At 42.2% G+C, this 27,078-nt stretch overlaps 1 protein-coding gene across 1 annotated transcript in view; it reads left to right on the top strand.

Moving 5' to 3' along the window:
- Positions 1–5,758: 5,758 nt before the first annotated feature.
- CFAP221 (cilia and flagella associated protein 221) overlaps positions 5,759–27,078 on the top strand; it is a 32,266-nt gene continuing 10,946 nt past the window's right edge. Inside the window, exons 1-15 of the mRNA XM_077830489.1 lie at positions 5,759–5,897; positions 6,406–6,506; positions 8,654–8,740; positions 8,853–8,948; positions 9,706–9,806; positions 13,327–13,430; positions 15,862–16,021; positions 17,413–17,536; positions 17,644–17,755; positions 18,038–18,146; positions 20,601–20,688; positions 22,294–22,383; positions 23,384–23,479; positions 24,537–24,633; positions 26,487–26,623. Coding sequence (XP_077686615.1) covers positions 5,759–5,897; positions 6,406–6,506; positions 8,654–8,740; positions 8,853–8,948; positions 9,706–9,806; positions 13,327–13,430; positions 15,862–16,021; positions 17,413–17,536; positions 17,644–17,755; positions 18,038–18,146; positions 20,601–20,688; positions 22,294–22,383; positions 23,384–23,479; positions 24,537–24,633; positions 26,487–26,623 — 1,641 coding nt within the window. The remainder of the gene's footprint in view (positions 5,898–6,405; positions 6,507–8,653; positions 8,741–8,852; positions 8,949–9,705; positions 9,807–13,326; positions 13,431–15,861; positions 16,022–17,412; positions 17,537–17,643; positions 17,756–18,037; positions 18,147–20,600; positions 20,689–22,293; positions 22,384–23,383; positions 23,480–24,536; positions 24,634–26,486; positions 26,624–27,078) is intronic.

The following is a 27,078-nucleotide window of genomic DNA, read 5'->3' as shown; positions in this document are numbered from 1 at the left end:
GGCAAAAATGAGACAGTAAGCATTTCTCAGTAATAGTGTGCCGTGACACTCTTGTATTTTTATGTCTGATTTTGTAAGCAAATAGTTTTTAGGTGAGGTGCAACTCGGGGGTACGCAAGACAAATCAAACTCCTGAAAAGGGTACAGTAGTCTAGAAAGATTGAGAGTCATGGCCATAGAAGAGTGATTTTCAATCAGGGGTTCCGCGGACTACGTCTAAGATTTCCAAAGGTGGCCGCACCTCTGTTCCAAAGTGTTTAGGGGTGTCTGCAAATGAAAAAAAGGTTGAAAACCACTGCCCTAGGCTCTAGGGCCCAGCTTCTCTGCTCTACACATTCCCAGCCTACCCCTTTCTAGCTAAGTGGTACAGCCTAAGATTAAGATAACTTCCCCCCAAACCCTTTCACAAACCACTGAAATGAGATTTGGAGGCTAAACATGTAAAAATTAGGCAGGCAAAATCCTTAGAAGGGGTGGGGGAAAATTCTGGTGTTTTTCCTTAATTTCTGCCCCCCAAACTTTGCCACTTCTCCCCCTGTGCCAGGGCTGAACATGGTACAGCCCGCTGCAGGCTTTGTCTGGGAGCTGAGTTGATGTTAGCCTAGCAACCAGGGGAGAGGAGCTGGGCTGGGGAGATGCTGCTGGCCCTGCTGTGCACAGGGAGGGGAAGGTTGCTAGGCTGGGCTGCCCCGCTCCCCCTCCCTGCCCACCGCCCTCTCTCACTCGTGGCTGTGGGCAAGGCTCTTGGATGTGGCCTGCACGCGAGGTAGGTGCAGAACTTGGGTGCAGGCTGGGTGCAGGTGAGTGGCTGGCAGCTCTTGTGGGTGCCCAGGGCCATGGTGCAGCAGAGTACAAAGCCCCCCGCAGCACCTCAGTGCAAACAGACCCGCTGCCCGACATCTCATGATCTTCTCTGCCCGCTTGAAGGGAGGCTCTCTGGGGGAGGCAGGGACTTTTGCCACGTGCGTGTGTTTCAGTGAGACATTTAGGGGCACCGTTTTAACAATGGAGAAGTTGCAAGCGTGTCTATTTGCAGGTACCAGTCAGGTGATTGTGTATCTGGCAGTCCATGTAAATGCACACTAGCCCAATTTATGTGCAAAAACCTGAGAGTATGTATGCCAGTCAGGTAACTAAGCACCTGCGGCCTAGATCTTCAAAGGTATTTAGGTGCCTAATTCCCATTGATTTTAATCCTAGTTACTGTGGTCCTGAGCTTGCAAACAGCTCCCCGCAGGTGGTCTCTGCCTGCACAGAGCTCATTGCAGGATCAAGGCTATGATTTCCAAATACAATCGTGTGGGTTTTGTGCATGCCAAGGATATGTGTCCTTCTGGGCACAATTATATTGAAACTTTGGCTCTTATAATCCAACGCTGAATTATTTTAAATCTCCTCCATTCAGATTCTCACCTGGTGTGAGACACAGCCCAATGGTAATAATAAAGGCAGTCAGTCTCAAGACAGTGTGATTTAACTTTTTTTTTATAGTGAATAAAATAATGAAGCTTTTAGCTTCATAAAATAAAACATGAAGATTTATTTAAAGTAATTGAAAAAATATGCAAAACACTCTTGTTATAATAGGACGCCTGTGACACTAAGGAATCAAGAGACCTGGGAGTTAAATCAGCAGCAGCCTCTTTACCATATGAGTGGAATTTTCAAAAGTGCTTCATTGACTTTGGAGCACAAGTCCCATTGCTCCTCACTCACTTAGGTGCTTTTGAAAATCCCATGCTTGTGCAACTGCATTTAATTGTATTCTTATTTATTACTTGTTAAGTGTGCTCGGTGCTCTACAAGACACAAAAGGATCTAATGGCTCAAATATTAATAGATGTAAATTGAAATCCTCACTTATTTAAGTCAAAGTGAGTTTTGCCATTGACTTCAATGGGACCAGGATTTCACCCATAATGTTTGTTACACAGTGTAGTCTAAATTGACAGTCCTTCCCAGGAGTTGTAGGATCAGGGTCTTAAAGGCATAGTGGGAGGGAATAATATGGAGAGTTTGTAATGGAGATGGGTGGTGGTGTTTGCTGCTGTTGTCAGTTACTGATATGAACATATATGAAAGAATACTTTCCTAATGTCATTCCATCATCTGCTTTTCACACCTTTTACACCTAATGAGGGACAGTAGCAAAGAGGATGATGATGATGATTTCATAGTTAAAATTTTAAAGTATAAAGTTAAGTAACACAAATGGAGAGAAAGTAGCCTGCTATTTATAATTGTTTTAGTGTGTTGTTGTGTACATTTTGTTGGGACCAGTATAAAATTACCTTTGCCCTGCACAATATTGATATTTTCTCACCCTGATTTGTGGAAAGTATTGAATCCAGAAAAGCTAACCTGTAAAGCCAAAGCATGCTCATTTTTTAATAAACATTATGCAGGGACAGAAATCAACACAGTAGCTCACGAAAGCTTATGCTCAAATAAATTTGTTAGTCTCTAAGGTGCCACAAGTACTCCTTTTCTTTTTGCGAATACAGACTAACACAGCTGCTACTTTGAAATGTCATTTTAGGCACTTAGGGAAAAAAGCACACACCCTGCCCCAAAGAGCATATAGCCTAAAGGAGGCTAGACAAACAGAGAGCAGGACAAAGGACAACAAAACGAAGTATTAGGGATCTGTGAGTCTCTGTTCCTCAGATCAGCAGATCCAAGCAACCTGTGTGGAGGGTCTTTTCTATAATGCTCCTCTCTGGAGCTCTTCCCCAACCATTGTAGTGGTAGCCAGTAGCTGTAGGCCAGTAGGCTCTATAAGACTATAAGAATTATAAAGCATGTGTAATGCTGTACTCCTGAAAGGGTTGTCTGCAGTGGGAATTGATGTGGGACCTCTGGATCTTAAAGCCTGAGCTTCTACTATCTGAGTTAAAAGACCCAACTCTGTTAGCTAAGTCTGTACCAGGCTCATCAACCTCTGTATGTGGCCCAGCTATTACTAGAGGGGGACACAGCCACACATTGAGTAGGGGTTGGTTTCACATGCAGAAGTTAATGTTGCATCAAGCATGTGATTGTTTTTAATCCGGAGTTTTATGCATCCTACTTAATGTGGCCCCACCCAGTTTCTCTGGCCACACCCATTCTCCTTGGTTGGAATAACATTTGTGGAGAAGAGAAAAGCAGGGGCTACTTGAGGGAGGGAAGTATCTGGCATAGTAGCTTTTCCCCTCCATGCTTGTGCCAAAGCTTTGTTCCCCTCTCCTCCAGGCATCAGGTGTGGGAGATGGGGGAGCAAAGGGGCCTATGTTATATTTGTGAGCAAACTGCCATGTGGATTATGTTTGGTTTCCTTATTGCACAATGTTTTGGGCATTTCTGTAGATAAGTTTCTGTTCTGATAACTGTGCTTACTTAAACAGGATGTATAATCCCCTTGGCTTGCTGAATTATACATTTATCTTGGTTAAATAAATAACCCATCCAAACACTATTTACACAAAGGATTTAAATACCCCTTCTATAATCTGACATATTAACATTTAACAATTAAAGAGGAATCTGCAAGTTAACACCCCACACCCAAATACTTATGAGATACTAGAAGAACCAGCCTGGGCAATTAATTTATCAAAAGGACCTTTTCTGCCCTTGGTTGTGTTGGAGGACTCTGAGGGGAACAAAGGGTCTCTTCTACACACACACACACACACATACACACACACACAACCATCCAGGCTCCATTGGGAGATTCCAGAATATCTCCATTAGGAGATAGTAGAGTGTGCATGGTAATGACTGCCCAAGGGAGGCAGGGAGGCGGGCCCATCTTATCTAGGGCTAACATCATGCAGTGGCTGGAAGTCAAAGCTAGACAAATTCATACTGGAAATAAGATGTACATTTTTAACAGTGAGAGTAATTGACCATTGGAACAACTTCCCAAGGGTTGTGGTGGATTCTACATCTCTTGACAATTTTTAAATCAAGATTGGATGTTTGTCTAAGGATTTGCTCTGAGAACAAATTCGGAGAAGTTCTGTGGTCTGTGTTATACAGGAGATCAGACGAGATGATCACAATGGTCCTTTCTGGCCTTGGAATTTATGAATCTATGAATCTGTCTCTTAAGGAGCATACCACGTTGTCCTTGGGAGCATGTCTGGTGGAAAAGGACCTCTAGATACCTTGCCACACTCTGCTATCAGCAGCAGGAACTATCCAGCAGATTTTGGGGAGCACATATTGCTCCTGCTGAGGGGGCAGTAACATGTTGCCCATGGCATGGGATGCCAGCTTGTTGGCATCCTGTCAGGATGTCTCAAGTACTAGTCTTGCAGCCAGCTATCTACCACTATCCTTACCCCAAGCAGTTGTTTTCTGCAAGAACAGGCTCTGGCCTTACTGGGTTTTCGTAGGTTAGGTCTGAAGTCTGGTGGCAGAGCCTTATGGGCATGTTTGCATAATTCCTGCCTGCACTATCCCTCACTTTGGCCTACTCTCTCTGTCACAACTGGAGGTGACACTGCTGTTCAAGGCTCAGCCCAGTAATTCAAAGGTATTATGGGTGAGAGGAGGGAAATGGCTAAATAATCTTGTCTGTTCCTCGGAGTGTCTGTCTATTGAGGGAGTCAGTCCTAGGGGAGGTAGGCTGAATGGTGTGGGGGTCATTTTTACCTGTGAGCAGCACCTAGAAGCTCAGGTGTTAGTAGTGGTCAGGAGTGGATTATTCTCTCTCTGTGGTTTTGACCCTTTCTGGATATGGTGGTTGCCAGGCTCATCCAGGCCCTGTGGAGCGGTATGCTAGGTTACTGTAATAATGAGCCTTATTCGGGATTCCCTTTGAATACACTTGCAGATTGAACCTGTGACCAAATCTGGTGGCATGGCTGCTGCAAGGCATTTGTACATGGGAGTCAGTGATGTGCAAACTGCACTGGCTGCCAGTCCACCTGTGGGTGCATTTCAAGGTATTATTTTAAGTATCTAAAGCCATAAACAATATAGGATTAGTTTACCCAAGGGACCAGCAGCTGCCTGTATCCCATTGTGGATCTTAGCGGGGAACAACTCATACGAGTAAACACTACTTAACATGAGTAAGAATTGCAGAAATTCTCCCATAATTTGGAAAAATTGGAAATATTGGCCTTGAGCATCAAGGGAATATTCTCTCCCCCGGCTAATCCTCTGTAGCAAATTTCTGTAACCTTCAGGGTGGGAAACATTTTACCTTATATAAGTGATCATATTTATGTATGTTAAGTGTTTAACAGGGTGTATTATCTCCACTCACCGGGGCGGTTAAGACCCTGTCACTTAGGGATGAGGGAAGGATTTCATTTGGTTCCCTTTCCACTCTGGATTTATCAATAAGTGAATCAATTATCGTCATTTTGTAAGTTAGTTCTCTAAATCCCATGAAACCGTTCAGAGGCCTTGCTTTTGTACTAAAGTGTCTTCAGCTTCTATATGCATTGCTACCTATTGTATTGTTATTACTATTTATTATTTGTATTATCGTGGGGCCTAGGAGCCTAAGGCATGGACCAGGACCTTACTACACTAGGTTCAGTACAAACACAGGGAGGTAAAAGACAGTCCATGTCCCCAAAAGCTCGCAATCTAAGTATAAGACAGGAGAAAACAGACAGATACAGACAGACAGGGGAGTACAAGGAGACAATGAGACTGTACCAATCAGCATGATATTTTGTGATAAGATTAAAATTTTGTGCTTGATCACAGGTAATGACCTATCTTGGTACTCGTGGGACTACATGTCCATGCCAACATGGAGGTGGTTCAGTCAGCCCCTTTAGAATTTAGTCATGCAGAAAAATCATTTAAGAAAGTACCCACCATCCTTTTGGACAGCCTTGTGGAGGAGCCTCAAAAGGGAAATGGTGTCCCCAATCACCTGCTGAAGTCGAGTAAGTAGTCTGCTATCTGACCATCCTCCAGGCCGGAACATTGGGACAAAGGATCAGGACATTGTTACTTTTCAGAGACCCAGTCCTTCTCTTTTTAAAATCCCATTCTGTGGCATAGCGACTCTATCTCCCTCCTGGCCTGGATGTAGAGGGTATGGCCAGGGAAAAGGGGGCATGCCTGTAATACCACTGTGCTTGGCTGATCCCGAGCTTTTGGAATGGCTCATGGAGCCATTGGCAGCCAAATGCAATTTAATATTGTGCCAGGGGTGAGCCTGCCCTCTGGATCATGGGTCTGTAGAGATGGCATAAAGATACTTTAACGCCCCTCCCTCGTTCTGCACCAAGCACAGTTCAGCCGAATAAGAGGATCCAGCCCTGTATCTTTGTTCTCTCTCTCGTTCATGGTTATGATGCTACATACAAATATGAAATAAACATAATTAACAACAATGGCATTTAAGTAGCCCAGCCTCCTTCTCTCATGTTTGCTTATCTTTTATTGCAGAGATTTATGCAAAACTTCTGAGAAACAAGGTCATACAGGCTAAGCCTGCTGTATTGCATTATGGAGGGTATAAAATCGAAAAACATCACCAGCAGATCCTGGTAAGTCTTGAAGCCGAGAATAGCTAATACATTGTAAAGGGATTGTCATAAATATAAAGGGAAGGGTAAACCCCTTTGAAATCCCTCCTGGCCAGGGGAAAGCTCCTCTCACCTGCAAAGGGTTAAGAAGCTAAAGGTAACCTCGCTGGCACCTGACCAAAATGACCAATGAGGAGACAAGATACTTTAAAAAGCTGAGAGGAGGGAGAGAAACAAAGGGTCTGTGAGTCTGTCTATATGCTGTTTTTGCCGGGGATAGACCAGGAATGGAGTCTTAGAACTTTTAGTAAGTAATCTAGCTAGGTACGTGTTAGATTATGATTTCTTTAAATGGCTGAGAAAAGAATTGTGCTGAATAGAATAACTATTTCTGTCTGTGTATCTTTTTTGTAACTTAAGGTTTTGCCTAGAGGGGTTCTCTATGTTTTGAATCTAATTACCCTGTAAGGTATCTACCATCCTGATTTTACAGAGGTGATTTCTTTACTTCTATTTACTTCTATTTCTATTAAAAGTCTTCTTGTAGGAAAACTGAATGCTTTTTCATTGTTCTCAGATCCAAGGGTTTGGGTCTTTGGTCACCTATGCAAATTGGTGAGGCTTTTTACCAAACCTTGTCCAGGAAGTGGGGTGCAAGGTTTTGGGAAGTATTTTGTGGGGAAAGACGTGTCCAAACAGCTCTTCCGCAGTAACCAGTATTAGTTTGGTGGTGGTAGCGGCCAATCCAAGGACAAAGGGTGGAATATTTTGTACCTTGGGGAAGTTTTGACCTAAGCTGGTAAAGATAAGCTTAGGAGGTTTTTCATGCAGGTCCCCACATCTGTACCCTAGAATTCAGAGTGGGGGAGGAACGTTGACAGGGATAATCCATGTACACTGTGCATTTTGCTCAACAATCTTCTGTCCTCCTGGCCAATATGCCCTCCTGCCCTTTGGAGTCCTCTAACAGGGTACTTCGCCGTAAAGCCAACGGTGGATCCGCCCCAAAACTTTCCTGGGTCATTGTGATTGCATTTGGCTGCACATGTGCTCATTAATCAAAGGAAACTTTGAAAATGCCCTCAGTCCTCTTCTAGAGGTAGTTTGATCTGGTGTATGGGGAGCTGGACTGAGAGTCAGGAGACCTCAGTTCAATAGCTGCTTTCTACCACTTGCCTTTTGAGTCACCCTGGGCAAGTCATGTCTGTTTCTGCTCCCACCCTTTGTCTGTTTTTTCTATTTAGACTGTAAGTTCTTTGGGAGCAGAGACTGTCTCAGACTATGTGTTTGTTAAGTGCGCAGCACAACAGAGTCCCAATCTCAGTTGGGTCCTAATAAGTAAATATTACTCTGGCTGCCAAGGTTGTTCAGTGAACTCCTGATGCCCTGAAAAGTGCATATGTGCTCTACCCAGTTTTGAGGACCTGAGCAGCTACCTCTGCAAGCATCCTTCCTATGGGAAAGCTATTCTGTTCTAACAACAGCTGCTAATGTTGCTTAGAATTGGGAAGAAGGCTAATATAACCATTGATTTTTGCTGGCAGAACCACTACTGTTCTAAGTTTTGTGATCTAAATAAAACTCCAGAAACTTTCAGAAAATAAAATTATTTAATTTCCTTCTGTTTGAAAGGCCTCTATAAAAATAATTATAAATTAGTAATTTCATTTCTGATCCTTTTATATTTAAGGGAAAAACACTTTGAGCCAGATTCTGATTTGACAGATAGCATCTTACTTTGCAAGTAGTCCCACTAATTTCAATGAGATTACTTGTGGAATAAGTACAACTCATCATGCTGAACGTATTAGGGTTTGGTCCTTTATGATTGGGAGATTCTGCATACAAGACATACACAATTTTCTTTTTTTAAATTAGCCACTGCTTGTATTGCATTTTGAAATTCTGAACAAGACTATAAGCTCTCTCATTTCTGTTCTGTGTTTGTACAGCACCTAGCACACTGGGCTCCTGGTCCATGTTTAAAGTGCTGAGTCACTATAATAACTCAAATCATAATTAATAATGTTCAACATTTTCTCTGTCAACATTCAATTTATTATTTCATTGTTTAACAGACTTTCTTTGTTAAGTACGGTCTCATGAAAATGCAGCTTTACAATATTCCCAAATGTTCTCATAAAAATAACTTTTTTCTTCTTCTACAGAATCTGGTAAATATTTCTGGTGATGTTATAAATTTTCACATTATACCACCCCAGACAAAATACTTTCAGATCAAATACAACAAAACAGTGAGTGTCAAAAATAACCATCAGTTTGTTCAGATTTGATTTTGCACTTGATAACATTGCACACAAACAGCAATAAAGTGCCGCCTAGTTTATATTCTGTGTCGTTTTATAGCATCGGCTTGTCCCTGGCTTGTCATTTGCAGTTACAGTTGATTTTTGTCCTGATGAGTGGCGATATTACTATGACTGTATCCGAATTCACTGTCAGGTAAGAAGTATCTCAGATAAAAGTGTCTCGTTTTGGCTGTAATGTAATAAAAATATTTTACAGGGCATGATAATAAAACATAGACATGTGTTTACAAACCTTCATATAATTCCACTGTCCTCATTGGTGCATCATTGATCTCTCTTTCATTATGCCCAATGTAGACCACCTTACTTTTTGGCCTGCAAAAATAATCAGAATAATATTCACTGCAAAAAAACATTATTGTCAAGTGCCTGGCACAAATCCACAAAAGAACATTGACTCTTGGGACACTTTGATACAGATGGCTAAATATGGGTACAGGTGCCCATATTAAGGCACCCAACATTTTTGACCCTAGATTATTCATGGATTCTGAAGACCTCTGAAAAATGTACTAGCGTTGTGGGCCCTCAGTCTGGTTCAATAATCCTTTCTTCCACAAGTTAGACTGTATTCGATGCAGCTTTCACAGATGGTATTGTGGCAATGTGTTAGCTGAGCAGATGTGGGGGAGCTCAAATATAGCTTCTAGAGGCAGAGAGAAGCTGAGGGGTACTTAGAAAGGAGTGAGGTTTCTACAGTCCCAGTCTATGAAATGCTAGAGGAGTAGTTTCACATGACTCCTAACTGCTAACTACTCCCCAAAAAGATTCTGGGGACACTGAATAGGCACCTGATTCCTGAAGTGTGATTCTAAATTACACCCCCCCCCCTTTGTATGCGTAACATTGATTAATTTTGTTAAATCAGTACTTTCCCCCATTTCTTCCAGGGAGATGACACTTTGCTTGTTCCTATCCATGGCTACCCTGCTGTGAATGTTGTCGAATTTCCATCATTTATAAGCTTATCAGATGTTTCACTTGGACAGAGGTGAGTAAAGGTGACAATTGGGGTTTTTTTAGGGCCTGCAAAAATTAAAATATCTATTTTTTGTTTCTAATCAGCTGTCTAAACATAAGACCTTAGAAGTTTTAATTAAGTCACCTACCATATAGGTTGCAAAACCACTACATGGGACTTCTTTTCAAGAGTACGTTCATCTGTAGAGACGTAAGGCCAGAACCAAAGCTACTATCAGTTGGCATTGATTCACTTTTGATCTAGCTTTGATTTATCTTTAAGAGTGAAATTCCCCCTATGCAGAGAGCCAGCATAGGTTTATGCTTCACTTCAGATGTATTTTGAGGATCTAGAAATTCACCGTAAGGTCTGGTCTGCATACTGTTTTTGTATCAGTAGAACAATTTTGGTTACGGGTGTGATTTTTTTTACTGAAATTGTTATACCCATTCAGCACCTAATCATACCAATATAAAAGTGGCATAGACCAGTATATCTTATTCCACTTCTCATTCAGGAATACGCTATACCAATATAAGCGCTTTTATACAAGTATAGCTGCATTCCCACTCAGGGGTTTGTATCACTTCGCACTGGTCTAGTTAAAGGGGTACAACTTTCTAGTGTACATGAGGCCTAAGTGAGTAGAGCATCATTTTCAATATAAAGGTTCTGGAAGTGAAGGTGTGAAATTGTTAGAGTTCACATAATGACAGATGCACAGTGATGGTAGCAAATCGCTAAACTCAGCCCCAAAGCTCTTTTTGTTCACTTATCCTCTTTTTGTTCTGATTAATCTATAAACTTCCCTCTCCAAACAATGAAACCCCTACATAAATGAAATCCCAGCTCCGCAACTAGGCGACCTGCTCACCACGAACCCTGAATCTGTCTCTGATCTCAGGTCACCTACACATGCATGTCCATTTTTATAAGGAAACACAGTGCTGAAATACACAAGAATCCTGATGCTTTCAGAAAACCTCAGTGAACAGAATTCTTTAATAGGTTGTTATCCTACCTGTGCAGAAGAATGGAGCAGAAAATATACAATTTGTAGTCATTATTTTAAAGCGGAAAGCTATTTGAGATCCCAAATAATGTACAAGATATAGAGACAGACATAGGGACCCTAGGCCTGATCCAAAGCCCTTTGAAGTCAGTGAAAAGATTGACTTCAATGATCTTTGGATCAGGCTTCCATGTCCTGTCACCCACCATTCTGCACTGGCATGTAGGTACAGATCCTCAAAGGTATTTAGGCACCTAGCTCTGATTGATTTTAGTGAGTGTTAAGCACCTAACTACCTTTGAGGAGCTGGGCCGTAGAGCCCAAAAGGCAGAAGACCTTTGATGGGGACCAAAGAGACCATTTGGGCTGCAGTGAGCTACATGGAGTTATTTCCAGCTCAGCACTCTGGTGACATCTTAGGCTGTGTTGTCCCAAGAGCCCCATGACTATGTAATTTGCCTTGGTTACAACAATATAATACTATGATCAGATGTTTAAGGCAAAGTGCTCCCCTCTCTTTTCACTCCCAGAGCAGGTTACAGTTAAGACACAGGCTAGAACTGAAAATTGCAAAATAAAGGCACTCACTGTTGTTCTTTATTTCCCTAACCTTTTAAAAGTATGCTTTCCAAAGGAGTACTGTATATAAAATGCATTCCTCACTAATCAGCAGGACATAATATCAGCCAAATAGTTATTAAAAGCGGGAGTAATCTTGTGTCAAATAAGTTTCTAGATTTTCAGGATGATATCCAGGGTTTCACCAAATCGTTGTCCCACATTAGGCACATGAAAATAGATGCACACAAAAAAAGACATAACTTTGGAAAGTGTGAGGGCTTATTTCTCATTTGTATGAAACCCTCTTTACACTGCCAACATGGGAGCGAGGATCAGGCCCTTGCACACTACGTATTATTGCTCCAAGGCCCAGTCCTGTGTTATGTTTAGGTGCTCACCACTTTGCAAGCTTGGTCTCCAAGGATATAATCTTGCAACCCTTTAAGTCAGTGGCAGAACTCCCAGTGACTGCAGTGGGTGCAGAATTAGGTCTTAAGTGACTCCATTATTGATTTATGTGAATGAGAACTGAACAACAAATTCACATTAATTATTTTCAATTATTAGGGATTTTAAAGAAACACAGAAACAAAATTTGCCTCCAAATTTAGATTGGGTAAAAAATAAGCTTTAACAAAACCAAAGACCAATAGAAATGTTTGTGTTAATTTTTTAAAAATTTCAATGGAAATGGCATTTTAAAAGTGAACACTCCCCTCGGTGTTTTCAACTTCAGCTTTGCATCACTGTGCTGGTGCATAAGACGTGAGAAGCGAATATGAAACTAGAGATAAAATGTTTACTCTATGTTCAGTGTCCGAGCTGAGGGAAGTAGAATAAATATTGAAAAGCAAATTCAACTTTAATATTTATTTCAGCTTCAAGGTATTTGTAGAGGAAAAGAATGTTTGATCAGTTCTGATTTTTAACCTGAGTGTCCCTTTAAAAAAAACCAAATGAATGAAAAGCTGAACCAGCCCTAAGTGTCCTAGAGCTATCCCCTTGTTAGCAGTTGTCCAAAACAATGGGATTGGGGATATGCAGGGATACTTGCCAACAGGAACTCCTGTTCTCCAAGTGATACAAGAAAAAAAGCATTGTTTAGTTCTGACCTAAACCGTGTTTTTTCCACAGAGAGAAATGAGGCCTCTTGTTTGACACGTGGACTCTCTAACATGATTTTCCTTTTTCAGCCGGTACTTTAACAAGTGACCTGTTGTGTTGTAGTGAACTGCAGCCAACGTGTTGTGGCAGTTCTGAGTTTGTTCCCAGTAATTCATTTCCAGCAGGTCTTTAGTTAGAGACAGGTCATATTTACAGCAATGCAAAATATGTAACAACACTACCTGGTTCTTGTTACTGATTCCAGCTGCGATTCCAGCTCAGAGGAAAGAATAGGTAGAAGAATAGCATTCACTGATTCTGCCCTATGTAGGTTCTTACACCACATTCAACCCCAAAGTATCTGAGTGCTTTCCAATAAATCAGTGTGCAACACACCTAACATATGTCATGTGTGGTTTGTTCTGTTCCCATGATGCTGCAGGCTAGGACTGATTTCTGTTTGTATAGCCAGTGTGGCTCTAAATTTGAATATTAGCCTTTACTAGATGGTACAGTTCGTAAAACGTACAGGTGATGTCACACAGGAATAATTAACCTCTTAAAAATTAAATTAGATAAATTTAAATGTATGCATAGGAGAAACTAAGTATAGGAGATGGAGAGCAACACAGCAATTAAGACAATATTTTACTCTCATTTTCTAATCTGGAGGTATTCTAAAACGACATAGTTGTTGTGTAACTATGGAAAACGACTGTTTTTAAAATTAGGTAATCCATCTCCATGACTCCTATTATCTTGCAATGCATGCTCTAGATGGAGAAAATGTCATTTTCCAGATGTGAGCCTTTGGTCACTGATTCTAATTATTACTAATTTTTCTTTCACGATTCTTCCTTTCTTCTTCTGCAGCAAGGAGTATGTGATCCCTTTACAGTGCAGCTATCCAATAGATTTTGAATTCCATATCGATTATATTCAGCCTCACAAAGCCTTTACCATTCAGCCAACCTCAGGTAGGCCACATCTGTTTAAAGCTCTAAACATCCAAATAATTGTTTGCTGAGTCCTATTATTTATGATGGTGTGCTTAGCGCTGTTCAGAAATGCACATTAGAAGATACAGTCCCTGCCCCCAAAAGTTTGCAGCTAAACTCAAACTGTGCAGTTGAATCATAGCCCCACACATGAATATAGAAAAACAAACAAGCAACTTCGATGGAAGGTCAAACTGTTATGCATCTAGTAGATATCTTTCCTTTGTAGCATAAGTCCTCAAGTCTCTTTGGGTGATGTGGACATGAATAGGATCTGGAAGATTTATCTGAAGCAGGTTTTCAGAGGAGTTGAAGCAGGTTTTCAGAGGAGTTAATAGCCACTATTTTGGTGTAACATAGCTAATTCCAACAGATAATTAGCTCATCCTGCTCAAGAAATCTAGCCACTAATGAAGACCAGAGGTGCAACTCTGCTCATGGCATTTGATATTATTAATGATGCAGAGAGAGAGAGAAAAACAAACAAAAAGGCAGCCAGGCTGGTCTTTGCTTCATTAAAAATATCAGAAAAACCTAATAAGATTATTAATATTCCAGGGTCAGTAACAAATCTAGTAATCTGCATATGATATATGACTGCATCATGTAATCTGCCTATGATGTATGGCAGCATCATTGCAGTGTTATTTAGAGCCACTTCAGCATCCCTTTGTACTTCTAGAGCAGTATAAAGGGGCCTAGCACAACTGAGAATCAGGCACTGTGAGTTTTACAGGAGACAGGTGCTGAGCACACAGCAGTTGGATGTCATTTAGTCACATATTTTCATGTATCTGGATATGCAGAAGAGGCAGACCGTTATGAATTGGACAAAGATACCATAGACTCATCTGTTTTTGTAGTGTGAAGTTACATATACAGCAATGCCTAAAGATGCAGATAGGCACCTAGTGGGATTTCCAAAAGCATGTACACAGGTTAGGTGCCCAACTCCCATTGAAAATCAATGGGACTTAGGTGCTTAACTCACGTAGGTTCCTTTGTAAATCCCACTGGGCATCCATGTGCATGTTTAGGCAGCTAAAGATCTTTGTAAATCTGGCCCTCAGTGCCTAAGTCATTCTGAAAATGGGATTTAGACTCCTAAGTCACTTAGGTACTTTTGAAAAATGTACCCATCTCCCGTTATACTGTGATATGAATGACATCCTATTCAATTTAATAAAACTCATCAATGGAAACAATAGGAAGGAGATACCACTCAACTCCTTCAGGTTAGACCATCTGAATGACAGTGTAGTGTCAGTTACTTTCTGCACACGCTTTTAATTAGGCATGTAGGAAAGTTAGAGCTCCTCGTCTCTAAATGGTCTACTTGATGCTCCAACAAAAGAGCATTCTCTTCTTTACTTAGTTATCCACTTGTTTGTTACATCTTTTTCCAGTAGAGGAAAGCATCATGTCAGACAAATGGGTATTGGAAATGTAACAGATGGTCTGGATTCGTTCCCAGCAGTGCTGTGTAGAATAAATTCCAGGGGAATTAAACTATTCACCATTCCTAGAACTAGATCCAAAATATTCATTAGTTACACTATGACAGCAACAAAGTCTTGCTTTCCCAACTCCAAAGGGACAAACTTAGTATCCTCAGCTTCTCTGTCCTTGCAAATGGAAAAAATGATAGTAAGAAAAGAAGACAGTAAGAGCTAAGTGGGTAGAGGCACAGACAGCAACTGAAAATTTTCATCTTCTTGTAATAACATTAGCTTTTGACTTATAGAACAATAAAGGGAAACATCTTGCAAATTTAGGGACAGACTTTGATATCCTTGCCCCTATTGAGTAGCACCTTACTCCTCTGAATTTACCTAATTACTCTTCAACATAAAGCTTCATTCCACCACAAAATTAGGTCATGTTAGAACACTCCTTGTGGAGTCATGTTAGTTAACATGATATTAAGCATGGTATAAATGGGACTACCCTGTTTAAACACAGTGTCAGATGGACGTGCTTAACTCTGTTTCCAGTAGGGCTTACCCATGAGCATTTTAAGTATGAAGGTCTCTGTATACACTAACTGCTAAATCATGTTTAACATTTTAATTAACATGACTCCCCAAGGTCATGTTCTAACATGACCTAATTTCCCAGTGAAGAGCAGCCCTAAGGGTAATATAATATGGCCTTTATTTCTGACATGATATTAACTGTGAAACGGTTTTAAAATTAACTTGACTTGGATGGATTTTCATTCTTACCTTCAGATGAAACTAATACTAGGATTCTAGCACATGTGTGGATGAAATTGGGACATCCAGAAACCCTGATCACTCTTAAAAATGTAGACCATGATCCATTTCAGCACATTTGATTGGGCTTACTCAGAAGTAGAGCGCTGCCGTGATTTCACTGTAAATGGAATGTATTTTGTTCCCATGTACAGGAATAATTCCAGCCAGTGGGAAAGTGGATGTGGTTGTTAAATATGCACCATATGAATATGGAACAGCACAGATGAAAATGCGGTTATGGATTGCACAGTTTAACTCTAAACCCTATGTATGTGTATTCACAGGAACATCAACACCCCATGGGGGTTTAATGTATGTGTGATTGATTTATCTTTGAATATTTTTGCCCGTTTCTGTTTTAAAAATACCTTCATGAAACAAGATTTCATACTATTTTGCCATGACACTTAGATTGTGTTATTCAAATGCACCAAATATCTTGAAAAAAGAAAAGGAGTACTTGTGGCACCTTAGAGACTAACCAATTTATTTGAGCATGAGCTTTCGTGAGCTACAGCTCACTTCATCAAATATCTTGATTACACATCATTCTGCTTAAAGTGCAACTAGACTGCATTAAGTGAAACTATAATGAATTTAAAATAATATATAGTATTCCACTGCATATTGTTCCACCGACTGAGATGCAATCAGCACTCTAATCACCAAGGCCTTCAGAAGCAAGGGGGCAATAAGTTATAAGTATAATAAGTAACGTAATCTGATGAGGTTCAATAAGGATAAGTGCAGGATCCTGCACTTAGGATGGAAGAAACCAATGCACAGCTACAGACTAGGGACCGAATGGCTAGGCAGCAATTCTGCAGAAAAGGACCTAGGGGTGACAGTGGACGAGAAGCTGGATATGAGTCAGCAGTGTGCCCTTGTTGCCAAGAAGGCCAATGGCATTTTGGGATGTATAAGTAGGGGCATAGCGAGCAGATCGAGGGACGTGATCATCCCCCTCTATTCGACATTGGTGAGGCCTCATCTGGAGTACTGTGTCCAGTTTTGGGCCCCACACTACAAGAAGGATGTGGATAAATTGGAGAGAGTCCAGCGAAGGGCAACAAAAATGATTAGGGGCCTAGAACACATGACTTATGAGGAGAGGCTGAGGGAACTGGGATTGTTTAGTCTGCAGAAGAGAAGAATGAGGGGGGATTTGATAGCTGCTTTCAACTACCTGAGAGGTGGTTCCAGAGAGGATGGTTCTAGACTATTCTCAGTGGTGGAAGAGGACAGGACAAGGAGTAATGGTCTCAAGTTGCAGTGCGGGAGGTTTAGGTTGGATATTAGGAAAAAGTTTTTCACTAGGAGGGTGGTGAAACACTGGAATGCGTTACCAAGGGAGGTGGTAGAATCTCCTTCCTTAGAAGTTTTTAAGGTCAGGCTTGACAAAGCCCTGGCTGGGATGATTTAATTGGGGATTGGTCCTGCTTTGAGCAGGGGGTTGGACTAGATGACCTCCTGAGGTCCCTTCCAACCCTGATATTCTATGATTCTATGATTTTGGAACATCTCTCATCCTTCCTGGGAATTGTGAAGTAGCAGGATTAGGAAGTTACGTGCCAATCACTGTAATTTGAGACACACCATCACAATCTTCTTGTATATCTAGAAGGCACAGAAAGGCATGTGGTGGGCTCCTACTCAACTTTCAGAATACTGATTAAAGTTGTGTCTTTTCTTCTGCAATCTAGAAAGAAAGAATTTGAAACACATAAAACTCTCTCAGAGAAGAAAACAGTGTCACTAGGAAAACAAGTGGTATGGAGAAAAGGCCATTTAAAGCATCCACAATCCAGCCAAATTCAGAAAGTAAAGGTACAGAGAACTACTAACCAAAAGTACCTCCAGGGGCCTGATACTATTCCTTATACCTAAACATCACACACACAATTTATTTCTGCCTATTAATTTTTATCCCACAGGAGATTGAATACCAAAACCTGCGATTCCCAGCAGATTTGTCAAATCCCTATGCTGTGGCAACGGTTTTGATTCAAGAACCTGGCAAATTAAAGATTAAACACTGGAAAGAAGGTAACGTAATGAACCAATCCGGAATAAAATAAATTTGAGGGGCCTTACCTTGCTTTTTAATTTTTAACAGAACTCCATGATGATTTCAGGCGGAGAGCTTGGCTTCAAAACAAATGGCATAATAGGACCCTAGTTTCTGAAGAAAGTGTCACCTTAACCTTACTTTTGATTAATAAGCTCAATTATTGCAGCAGTCAGGTTTTTCTGTAAAAAATGTATTGTCATTTTACACAGAATTCTGGTTTGAGATGTGGTGGAATAATTGTCTGCTCTTGTCCACAGTCCTGTGCCAAGGTAATGAAGGTGCAAAAACAAGACAGATGAAGGAAGCTGTATTTGAACTAAAAGTCAGACAAGATACTCAGGAAGAAGAAGCAAATCAGCTTAAGTGGTGAGTGTTAATTATACATTTTTATAACAGACAGCAGTAAGATTTGTTGAAATATGACTTCTCTGAATGAAGCAAGCAAAGTTTATTCATGCATAAAACCACCATTTCTGATCATGGTAGATTAATTTAACAAATAGGTTGCTTTAATTCTATTCACATTCTTTTTCCCGAGAGGAATCTGATAAATAGTTAGCAGTAGTGGGCAATAAGCACCGTGATTTTATTTTGACTGCCATTCAGAAAGAAAGCTATTGAAAATGGTCCGGATTCCACTCTCATTTGCCCTCATCCTGCACCAATAAAGTCAATGGGAGCAATGCTATTAACTTCAGTGAGTACAGAATCAAGCTCACACTGGGTTAAATTAAGTAGGTGGAGTTACACCTGTGTTTAAAAAAGTGTAAGGCACCAATCCAGCAAAGCATTTAAGTACATGCTTAACTTTAAACACATGACTAATCCCATTTAAATCAAAGGAGTTGCTGGATAGAAGCCTTAGAAAGAGGACTATTAGCAGTGATGAGCTGCCAAAATCTTAACAACCGGTTCCCTATAAAAAGTTCTGATTTAAGGGATGTGCCCCAGTATGTATTTTTGTCCCAACAGGGTTACATACGTCCATATTTTCCCAGGAGGAATTTTTAAATTTTAAAAATTCCTCCCGGACGGCGATTTAAGAACCAAAAAGCCTGACCTGTCTGGGAAAATACGGATGTGTGTTAACCCTGCCTAAAGTTCTCTTTTTAAAAAGATGGGCCTGAACTAGAAATGAGCTCCGTTTCACATGTGTGGGGCCCCGCCACGCCCTGGGGGTGTGCTAAGGTGACCAGATGTCCCGATTTTATAGGGACAGTCCCTGTTTTGGGGTCTTTTTCTTATATAGGCTTCTATTACCCCCCAACCCTTGTCCTGATTTTTCACACTTGCTGTCTGGTCACCCTAGGGTGTGCACATGTATGGGTCCCAGCTGCTCCCCTGCCCCCCTCATTGAAGCAGATGTGCAGGGTTACTGCCCTGGGAACTGCAGGGCACCAGTGGACGTGGGGCCAGCTGCAGACAGGGGCGTGGGGCAGGGCTAGCTGGAGGCAGGGGGTGCAGGGCTGGCTGTGGGCAGGGCAGGGGGTGTGGAGTTGGCTGGAGACAGGAGGGTGCGGGGTTGTTTGGAGGCAGGGGAGTGCGGGGCTGGCTGTAGGCAGGGCAGGGGGTGCAGAGCCGGCTGGAGACAGGAGGGTGAAGGGTTGGCTGGAGGCAAGGGGGTGTGGGGCTGGCTGGAGGCAGGGGCAGGCTGTGGGCAGGGCAGGGGGTGCGTGCAGCAGGGGTTGGCTGGATACAGGGCAGGGGTGCGGCAGGGGCTGGCTGCAGGCAGGGGGTGCAGGGTGGGCTGGAGACAGGGCAGGGAATTGTGCGGCAGGGGCTGGCTGCGGGCAGGGCAGGGGGTGCATGTGGCAGAGGCTGGCTGTGGGCAGGGCAGGGGGTGTGGGGGTGGCTGGAGATGGGGCTGGCTGCAGGCTGGGGGTACGGCAGGGGCTGACTGGAGGTAGGGGCTGGCTACAGGCAGGGGGTGCAGGGCTGGCTGGAGACAGGGCAGGGGCTGTGTGCGGCAGGGGCTGGCTGTGGGCAGGGGCTGGCTGCAGGCAGGGCAGGGGGTGCATGTGGCAGGGGCTGGCTGCGGGCAGGGCAGGGTGTGTGGGGGTGGCTGGAGACGGGCTGGCTGCAGGCAGGGCAGGGGGTGTGTGCAGTAGGGGCTGGCTGCAGGCAGGGGGTGCGAGGGTGGCTGGAGACGGGCTTGCCGCAGGCAGGGGGTGCGGCAGGGGCTGCTGCAGGCAGGGGGCGCAGGGGTGGCTGGAGACGGGGGCTGGCTGCAGGCAGGGGCTGCAGGGGTGGCTGGAGGCAGGGCAGGGAGTGTGGGGTGGCTGCAGGCAGGGGGTGTGGGGCTGGCTGTGGGCAGGGCAGGGGATGTGGCAGGGGCTCACTGCAGGCAGGGCAGGGGGTGGCTGGAGACAGGGGCTAGCTGCGGGCAGGGCAGGGGGTGCGGCAGTGGCTGGCTGGAGGCAGGGGGTGCAGGGGGTGGCTGGCAGCAGGGCTGGCTGTGGGCAGGGGGTGGCTGGAGACGGGGGCTGGCTGCAGGCAAGGGGTGCGGGGGTGGCTGGAGGTAGGGCAAGGGGTGCGGCAGCGGCTGGCTGCAGGCAGCGGGTGCGGGGGTGGCTGGAGGCAGGGGCGGCCGGAGGAGGAATTACATCACTTCCCGGCCGGAGCCAATCAAAGCCTCAGCGCCCCCTGCAGAGAAGCAGGTTAACAACCGGTTCTAAAACTGCTTCAAAATTTAACAGCCGGTTCGCGCAAACCGGTGAGAACCGGCTCCAGCTCACCACTGACTATTAGGTCCGTTATCTTTTAAATAAAGCAAACAGCATGTTGCATCAAGGATTTTTCTCATCTCTATTATAAATGCAGGCAAGTTCACACAGGTAAAGATCCAATTTCTGTGAAATTTAAGAGAGAGATTATCAAAGAACGACAACTGGAAGAAGAGCAATACAAGGTTAGCCTCCACTGTTTGTTCTGCATTTTTAAAATCAGATTTATACTTTTGGACTAAATAAAACTGACTAATGAACTAATACCTGTTTGTGATGGCTGCTGGTTTTATTAAATAGGTTGATACATACCAATGTTAGTTATGCTATTTCCCTCACATATTACCCCCTTATTATTGTTATTACTGTTTATATAATGCCTTGTATGTGAATGGCTCTGCACAGAACATATGAAAGACTTGGCCTCTGGCCTGTAAACAGCTTACAGTCAATGAGCCCTCAGTCCACCCCTGTAAGCACTCACAGATGGGAATAATGTTATTCACATGCATATCAATGGGACGTCTCATGTGACTACATTATTCCTATATGTGTTTGCAGGCTCATGCCCTAATGTCAGACACAATTATGTGAATTAAACCGAAGGAGGAAGAGGAAGTAAAATGAGGAACACAGTAATATAAAATAACGATGCCTCATTAGCTGCATGTTCATCTTTTGGGTTTCACTCTTTTTTTATATGTATTTGTTTAATACATTCAGAAGTTTTATTTAAGATGATTTAGGGAAACATAGTTGAGCATGAGATTAGGAGAAGATGGCCCTGGAATGGAGGGGAGTAAAGGATTTAGCAGTGTGCAGGAGATGGGACAGTAGGGAAGAGGCTTTGGGATGGGGGAAGAGAAAAGGTGAGAGAGGGAGAGGGCAGAAATGAGGATCAGGAAGACAAATCCAGGTGGCATAACGAAACAAGGTAGGGAGAGTCACATCAGTTGGCAGCGAGGAGCAACTCAAAAGGCACCATTAAATCAAATGGCAGAGGAAGCTCCTCATACAACAATGAGGAATTTAAGACAGAACAAGGTAACCAAATGGCAGCAATGGAAAAGTCAAACTTCAGAAGCCCGGCAAAAAGTGGCACCGTTAATTAAAAGGCACAAATCAATGTTCAGTCCAATAGCATCAATGGCTTGTACAGCATGGTGAAGTTAAGTGATGTCAGCACAAACTACAAATTGAACAGTGATGCGAAAGGTTTATATAGGAAGAGTACTGTTAAAAGCACTGGCAGATGAAATGCAGAGTGGGAGGTTACAGAAGGTGGAGAAACTGCAGCCAATATGCAGAAGGACAATGAAGGAGCTCCCTGGTCGAGTGCTGCTGAGGGTTGGAAGTTGTTGCTGTGTTGGTTTTGTAGCCCATCTAGCAGCTGGTCTCTGCTGCACAGAAAAGCAGATCCTTTGTTCTTATTGGGCCATGGGAGAAGGCAGTAGGTCCAACTCACTTCCTTGATGCCTGACCATGCTGGGGGTCTGGAGACCCCAACCCTAATCCTGAAATAGGACCTGTCCTCCCAGGCAGTTACACTCGTTGAATTCAGTGGATGTTCGAGTGACATAGTCGCTACAGAAGCGGGACTTGATAGTCAGAACGTTACTTTGTTTGACTTTTTAAAGTGCTGTGATCATCATCACCCTGAAATGTATGAAGTCTGCATTTTGTCTACCAGTTTAGTTGGGGAATGTTACAGTTGTAATTAACTATAAGTGACGAAAGAACATACTGAATAAATTGCACTAATGTGGATCTTCTTACTGATGGCAAACCAGATCGAAAGGGGAGATCCCATTATGGAGAGAGAGTTTCAAAGGAATAAAGTGGAAGTTGCTTTCAGGCGTTCTATCCGGTCTGTTGAACAGGTACGTCCACATGGGCTATTATGCTAATACCACATACCTAGCTATTCTGCATTATTTGCTTTTCCTATTAATTTGAGAGCTCTAAAATGTTTATATTTGTGTTTCATTTTCAGTGCTACTTTTAGAATGTTAGGACGAGCTGTTCAGTGTATACATAGGACAGCACAGTGTGGGAAACACTGAATGCACAAATATGCAGGCCGATGCAAGTGCTGTAATTCATATACTGCTGTTGCTATAAAGGATGACATGTAGGCCCAATCTGAGTTGCAGGTTGTTTATTTATGAAGGTTCTCCTCGGAGCAATTTGCTCACTACCATTGGATCTATAGGATTTCTGGTTGATCACACTCTTTTCTTTAAATGTTTTGCCCTATGGTGAATTTATTCAGCCAATGTCATTTCCCTTGGGTATCTGTATCTATACTCTTGTAGGATCTACAATAGGATATCAGGCCAAATTCTGATCTCTGTTTCACCAGTTTAAATCTGGAGTAAGAGCCAAACCAGCTTGCCCTGAACTGAAAAGGCGTTTTGTCATTGATTTCAATGAGACCAGGTTTTGGCCCTAACATCCATAAGATAAATTATGATTAGTTTAGATTTACACAGGTATCAAGGAGATCAGGATCTGACCTGATATTTTCACCCCTATTCTACCACTCATTGGTTACATTTATGTAGTGTTCCTGCCTTACTTCAGTGGAGTTACTCCAGGTTTACACTAGCACAACAGGAGAGTTTATTCTGTCTCTGAATATTTAACAGTAGTTTCCCAATGAACCCATTAATGAGAATTTCAATTTAAAAACTGAGGGTCTGATATGGCCTAGGAGCAGAATTAGTTTATTAGTTGGCTGGACGTATTTACATTGTATAACCTCAATGCTAGAAAATATTGTATGGGTTCAGTCCATGGAATGACTGCTAGATATTCCTCCACTTTCTAATTAAAACAAACAATTATAACCTACATTTTCACTTTCTGTCTGCGGTGCAGTGTCCAAGTGTCCAGCCCAAGTTTGACCTCCTCCTTAACGACCCTTGGGCCAACAGACACGGGATTCTAAGACGGTTTCAACAAGCAGCTCGCCGGGTAACGTAAACAACCAAAATGCAGTGTAATAGCAACATGTCTTGGGAAACACACACAAAACCACACTGATTCAGTTTGCCATCTTCAAGGAACCTACACAGCTAGCCCATTGGTTTCACTCTTTGTCATAAATGTACCACAGCCTTTCCAGAAAACAAAGGGTTTAATAAAAAAATCCATAAGCCCCTATTAGAATAAATCAATGTTAAACAGAGGTAAAATGTTAAAGGCTCCAAATGTAGAATTTGTAAACAAACAAACCGATAACTTTTGCAAAACCAAATGTGAAGAAAAATGTTTTTGTGAAACTAAAAATCAGATCAATGAAAAGTTATCTGTTTGGATTTCAATATTACCCTGCAGTTCTACCATTCATTTCCCATAAATCCAAATGCAATGGCCAGTGTAAATTCTCATTCTCATGATGTCTTCAGCTCAAGATTGGATACCTCGCTGGAATATATGCTTTAGTGAAGCACAAGTTATTAGGCTCAGTGCGTGGGTAACTGGGTGAAATTCTATGGTGTGTGTTATACAGGAGCTCAAACGGACTCTTCTGTCGCTAAAATCTATGACTCTGTACTGCCACTTCATAAGGCTGTGTAAAGTGCACACAGGTGCATGTTAAGACTTCATTGCTCGACAGGGGCAATAGCACATCCATGGTCCTGTCCTGCAACAGGATCCTCATGGGCAGATCTTTGCCTTCACATGGATCCTGTTACAGGATGGAGGTTTATATTTACAATCTGTATTTAAATTGACAGTACAGCCACCTGTTAAGTCTTCTATTTTATAGATGTAATGTCACAGTTAGCTGGTCTTTCGTCAAAATAAATACAGCTAGGACATGCATCTTGCCACACTTCCCAAAAAACAAACACACAAAAATACCCCAGGTCAAAAATTATGCAATACATCAAAAAACTCCTTTCAACTGAAGACCAAGTGACCTGTGAGGAATAAATAAAGCTGTCACTACTGGATGTCAATATAAATGTAAATTGTAGAGTATTCAACTTAATATTGACTGGAAAACTTTAAATAATTATCCTAGGTCCTGATTCAGTGGCGGCTAAATCGTGTATTACTTTTGTTTCGTGGACTAGAGAGAAACATCAAAGGGCAAAGCGATGAAGAAAGCTCTGTATCAGGTAAAGTGCAGGACAAGATATTTGCATTTTAGCTCATCTCAATTTGTTGCGGTTATTCCAATAGCACCCACAATGTGTTAGGTATAGCACACGCGCACACACACACACACACACATATACACACACAAAGACAATCCTTCCCAAGAGCTTGCAATCAAAAAGGATAAGTATCTTGTAACAGGAATTGGAAATGGATATAGTCGAAATATGTATGATTTTGATACACATTATTTACAGGCATTAAAAAACACCTTAATGATCCCTGAGAGCCTCAAAGCTTATCTATTATTAGCTGGGCAATTATTTTTAGGCATCAAGTAAGGAACGGGTCTTGAAGAGGGACTTGAAAGGGGAGACAGCGTTGACCATAGGGATCCGCTTAGTGAAGTTGTTCCATGCATAAGGGATAGGGTGCTAGGTGTGGAGATATTTGCCTGAGAAGCAGGCAAACAGGTGGACAAGGCTGGTATAATTGGTGGAGCAGTAGAGACAGGAGGCAACATAAGAGGTGAGCGAGGACAAAAAGGGAGGGACAGAGTTGAGAACGGATCTTGAAGGTGATAAGGACAGGATGCTTGAACTTGGTGCAGTAAAACAGGAGGGGAACCAGAAAATGCAAAGCCATCCATCTAGTGCTGCTCCTTTTGTTTCCTGTCACTGTTTCTGAACAGATGCTTGCCAGTAATTATGTGACATCAGTCTTGGCTCTGGATAAGCAGAGAACAGCAGTGGATCATTTCCTCATAGTGAAATGGAAGTGGTACTGCAGAAACGCTACTCGTTTTATAACAATGGGGAAATGAAATAAGCCTTTGATAAACCATTGAGCTATCCAAGACAAGGCCAGCCATGGAGCGCATTGCTGTCCTAAGTGATGATAGAATTTTAGTCTCTTCCTTCACCGCTCTCTCCTTCTTGCTTACCCACCCTGTTTGGCAACCACCTTGTCCCTTGTCCATGTCATTTCCTTTCCCAAAGGAAGTTCTTTTTTTCTGCAGTGGGCAATTCCAGTGCCCCAAAACCCATCACAGTAATTTCATTGATGCTTTAAAGATGAGATGCTGTGGTAGTCGGTGCAAAGGACGCTTAGGTACATCTGAGGAGTTAAATATATGCCCTGCAGCATAAGCAGAAACAAACAGACCAGACCACCTTTGCAGAGAAGGGAAACAAGTGGGAAAAAATACTACCCGCTAGAGAAGAGCAGGTTGGGAATGGCTTGTCGTTGAATTCACCCAGCAATCCCAGTACTGTGCCTGCCTCCTCTTAAATGGGCGTGGCAGAGTTAGATTTTTATTATTTTATCATTTTGATGGATGTCAATGTTTATTCATCTCTTATTTTTATCAATTTTAATTTTCACAGTTGTGCGAAATAATGGAGGTGAATCAGACAATTGGGGAGACAGACATTAACTATTTAATGACAGTAGACACAGATTCGAAAGTTAATGTTTTATAAATGTTAAAATACAAATTGTCAACATCACAGATCAAAATATACAAAGTAAATATCCTTAAATCAGGCTAATATGTTCTCAAGCAGCATTTTTCTTCCTCCTATCTGTAAATTTTAGAATATTATTGATGGAAATATTTTTTTTCAGATTGTATTTGTCCGGTGAAATTGATGTTTTCCAACATTTACCAATAAAAATCAAATGCTTCCAAGTCTATTCTTAAATGTGGCATCTAGAGCCCCTGCGAAATAATACCTTACTATTTATATCAAAATGGCTGGGCAAATCCTGACTTAGGAAGAAGTTAAAAGTCTGTGTTGTGGTTTGGTTTTATTTTTGAGAGAATATCTTAACATGTATTACAAGATCTTGATTCTTTCTCTCCACGTGGCAGAAAACAGCAGTTTGAAAATCATCAGCTCAACAGCTATGGGTGACGAGCCGAAGAGCGCTGCTTTCAACTTGTCTGTAGATCGCATATTACCTTTCAAATTCCCAACCTATCATCCACCTCAGTGGTCTGATGAACTGGTAGGTCCCTTGATTACAGTGGCAACAAATCAATTACTAAAAACGAAGGGTCTGATTCTCATTTACACTAAGGCCACTTTAAGGCCCCTTTACACTTCCAGAGTGCGGTAAAGTGGGTATAAATATAATACCCAGAGTAAGGTAAAATGGCATTAGTGCGAATGAGAATTTAGCCCGAAAGGTTGGATCCAGATTTTCAGCTGCTGCAGTTGAAGCTCCATTGAAGTTGATGGAGCTATGACAGTGTACACCAGTTGAGGATCTGGCCCTGGAAGTATAAACACCATTGTATTAGTTCTGTTACACCAAATACCAGGCTTTTTCTATAATACCATAAATGTGCATAGGAATTTACATGCATATGAAGGCAAAGTCCCTGCCCCAGTCAGCTGGTTAAAGACTATTATTGCCCAATAATTTTCCTCAACGTTTTTAAAGTTTACATTAAAATATGC

Source organism: Eretmochelys imbricata, chromosome 11 (assembly GCF_965152235.1).
Source record: "Eretmochelys imbricata isolate rEreImb1 chromosome 11, rEreImb1.hap1, whole genome shotgun sequence".
In the NCBI taxonomy this organism is placed as follows: domain Eukaryota; kingdom Metazoa; phylum Chordata; order Testudines; family Cheloniidae; genus Eretmochelys; species Eretmochelys imbricata.
This window is presented reverse-complemented; position numbering and strand designations above follow the sequence as displayed.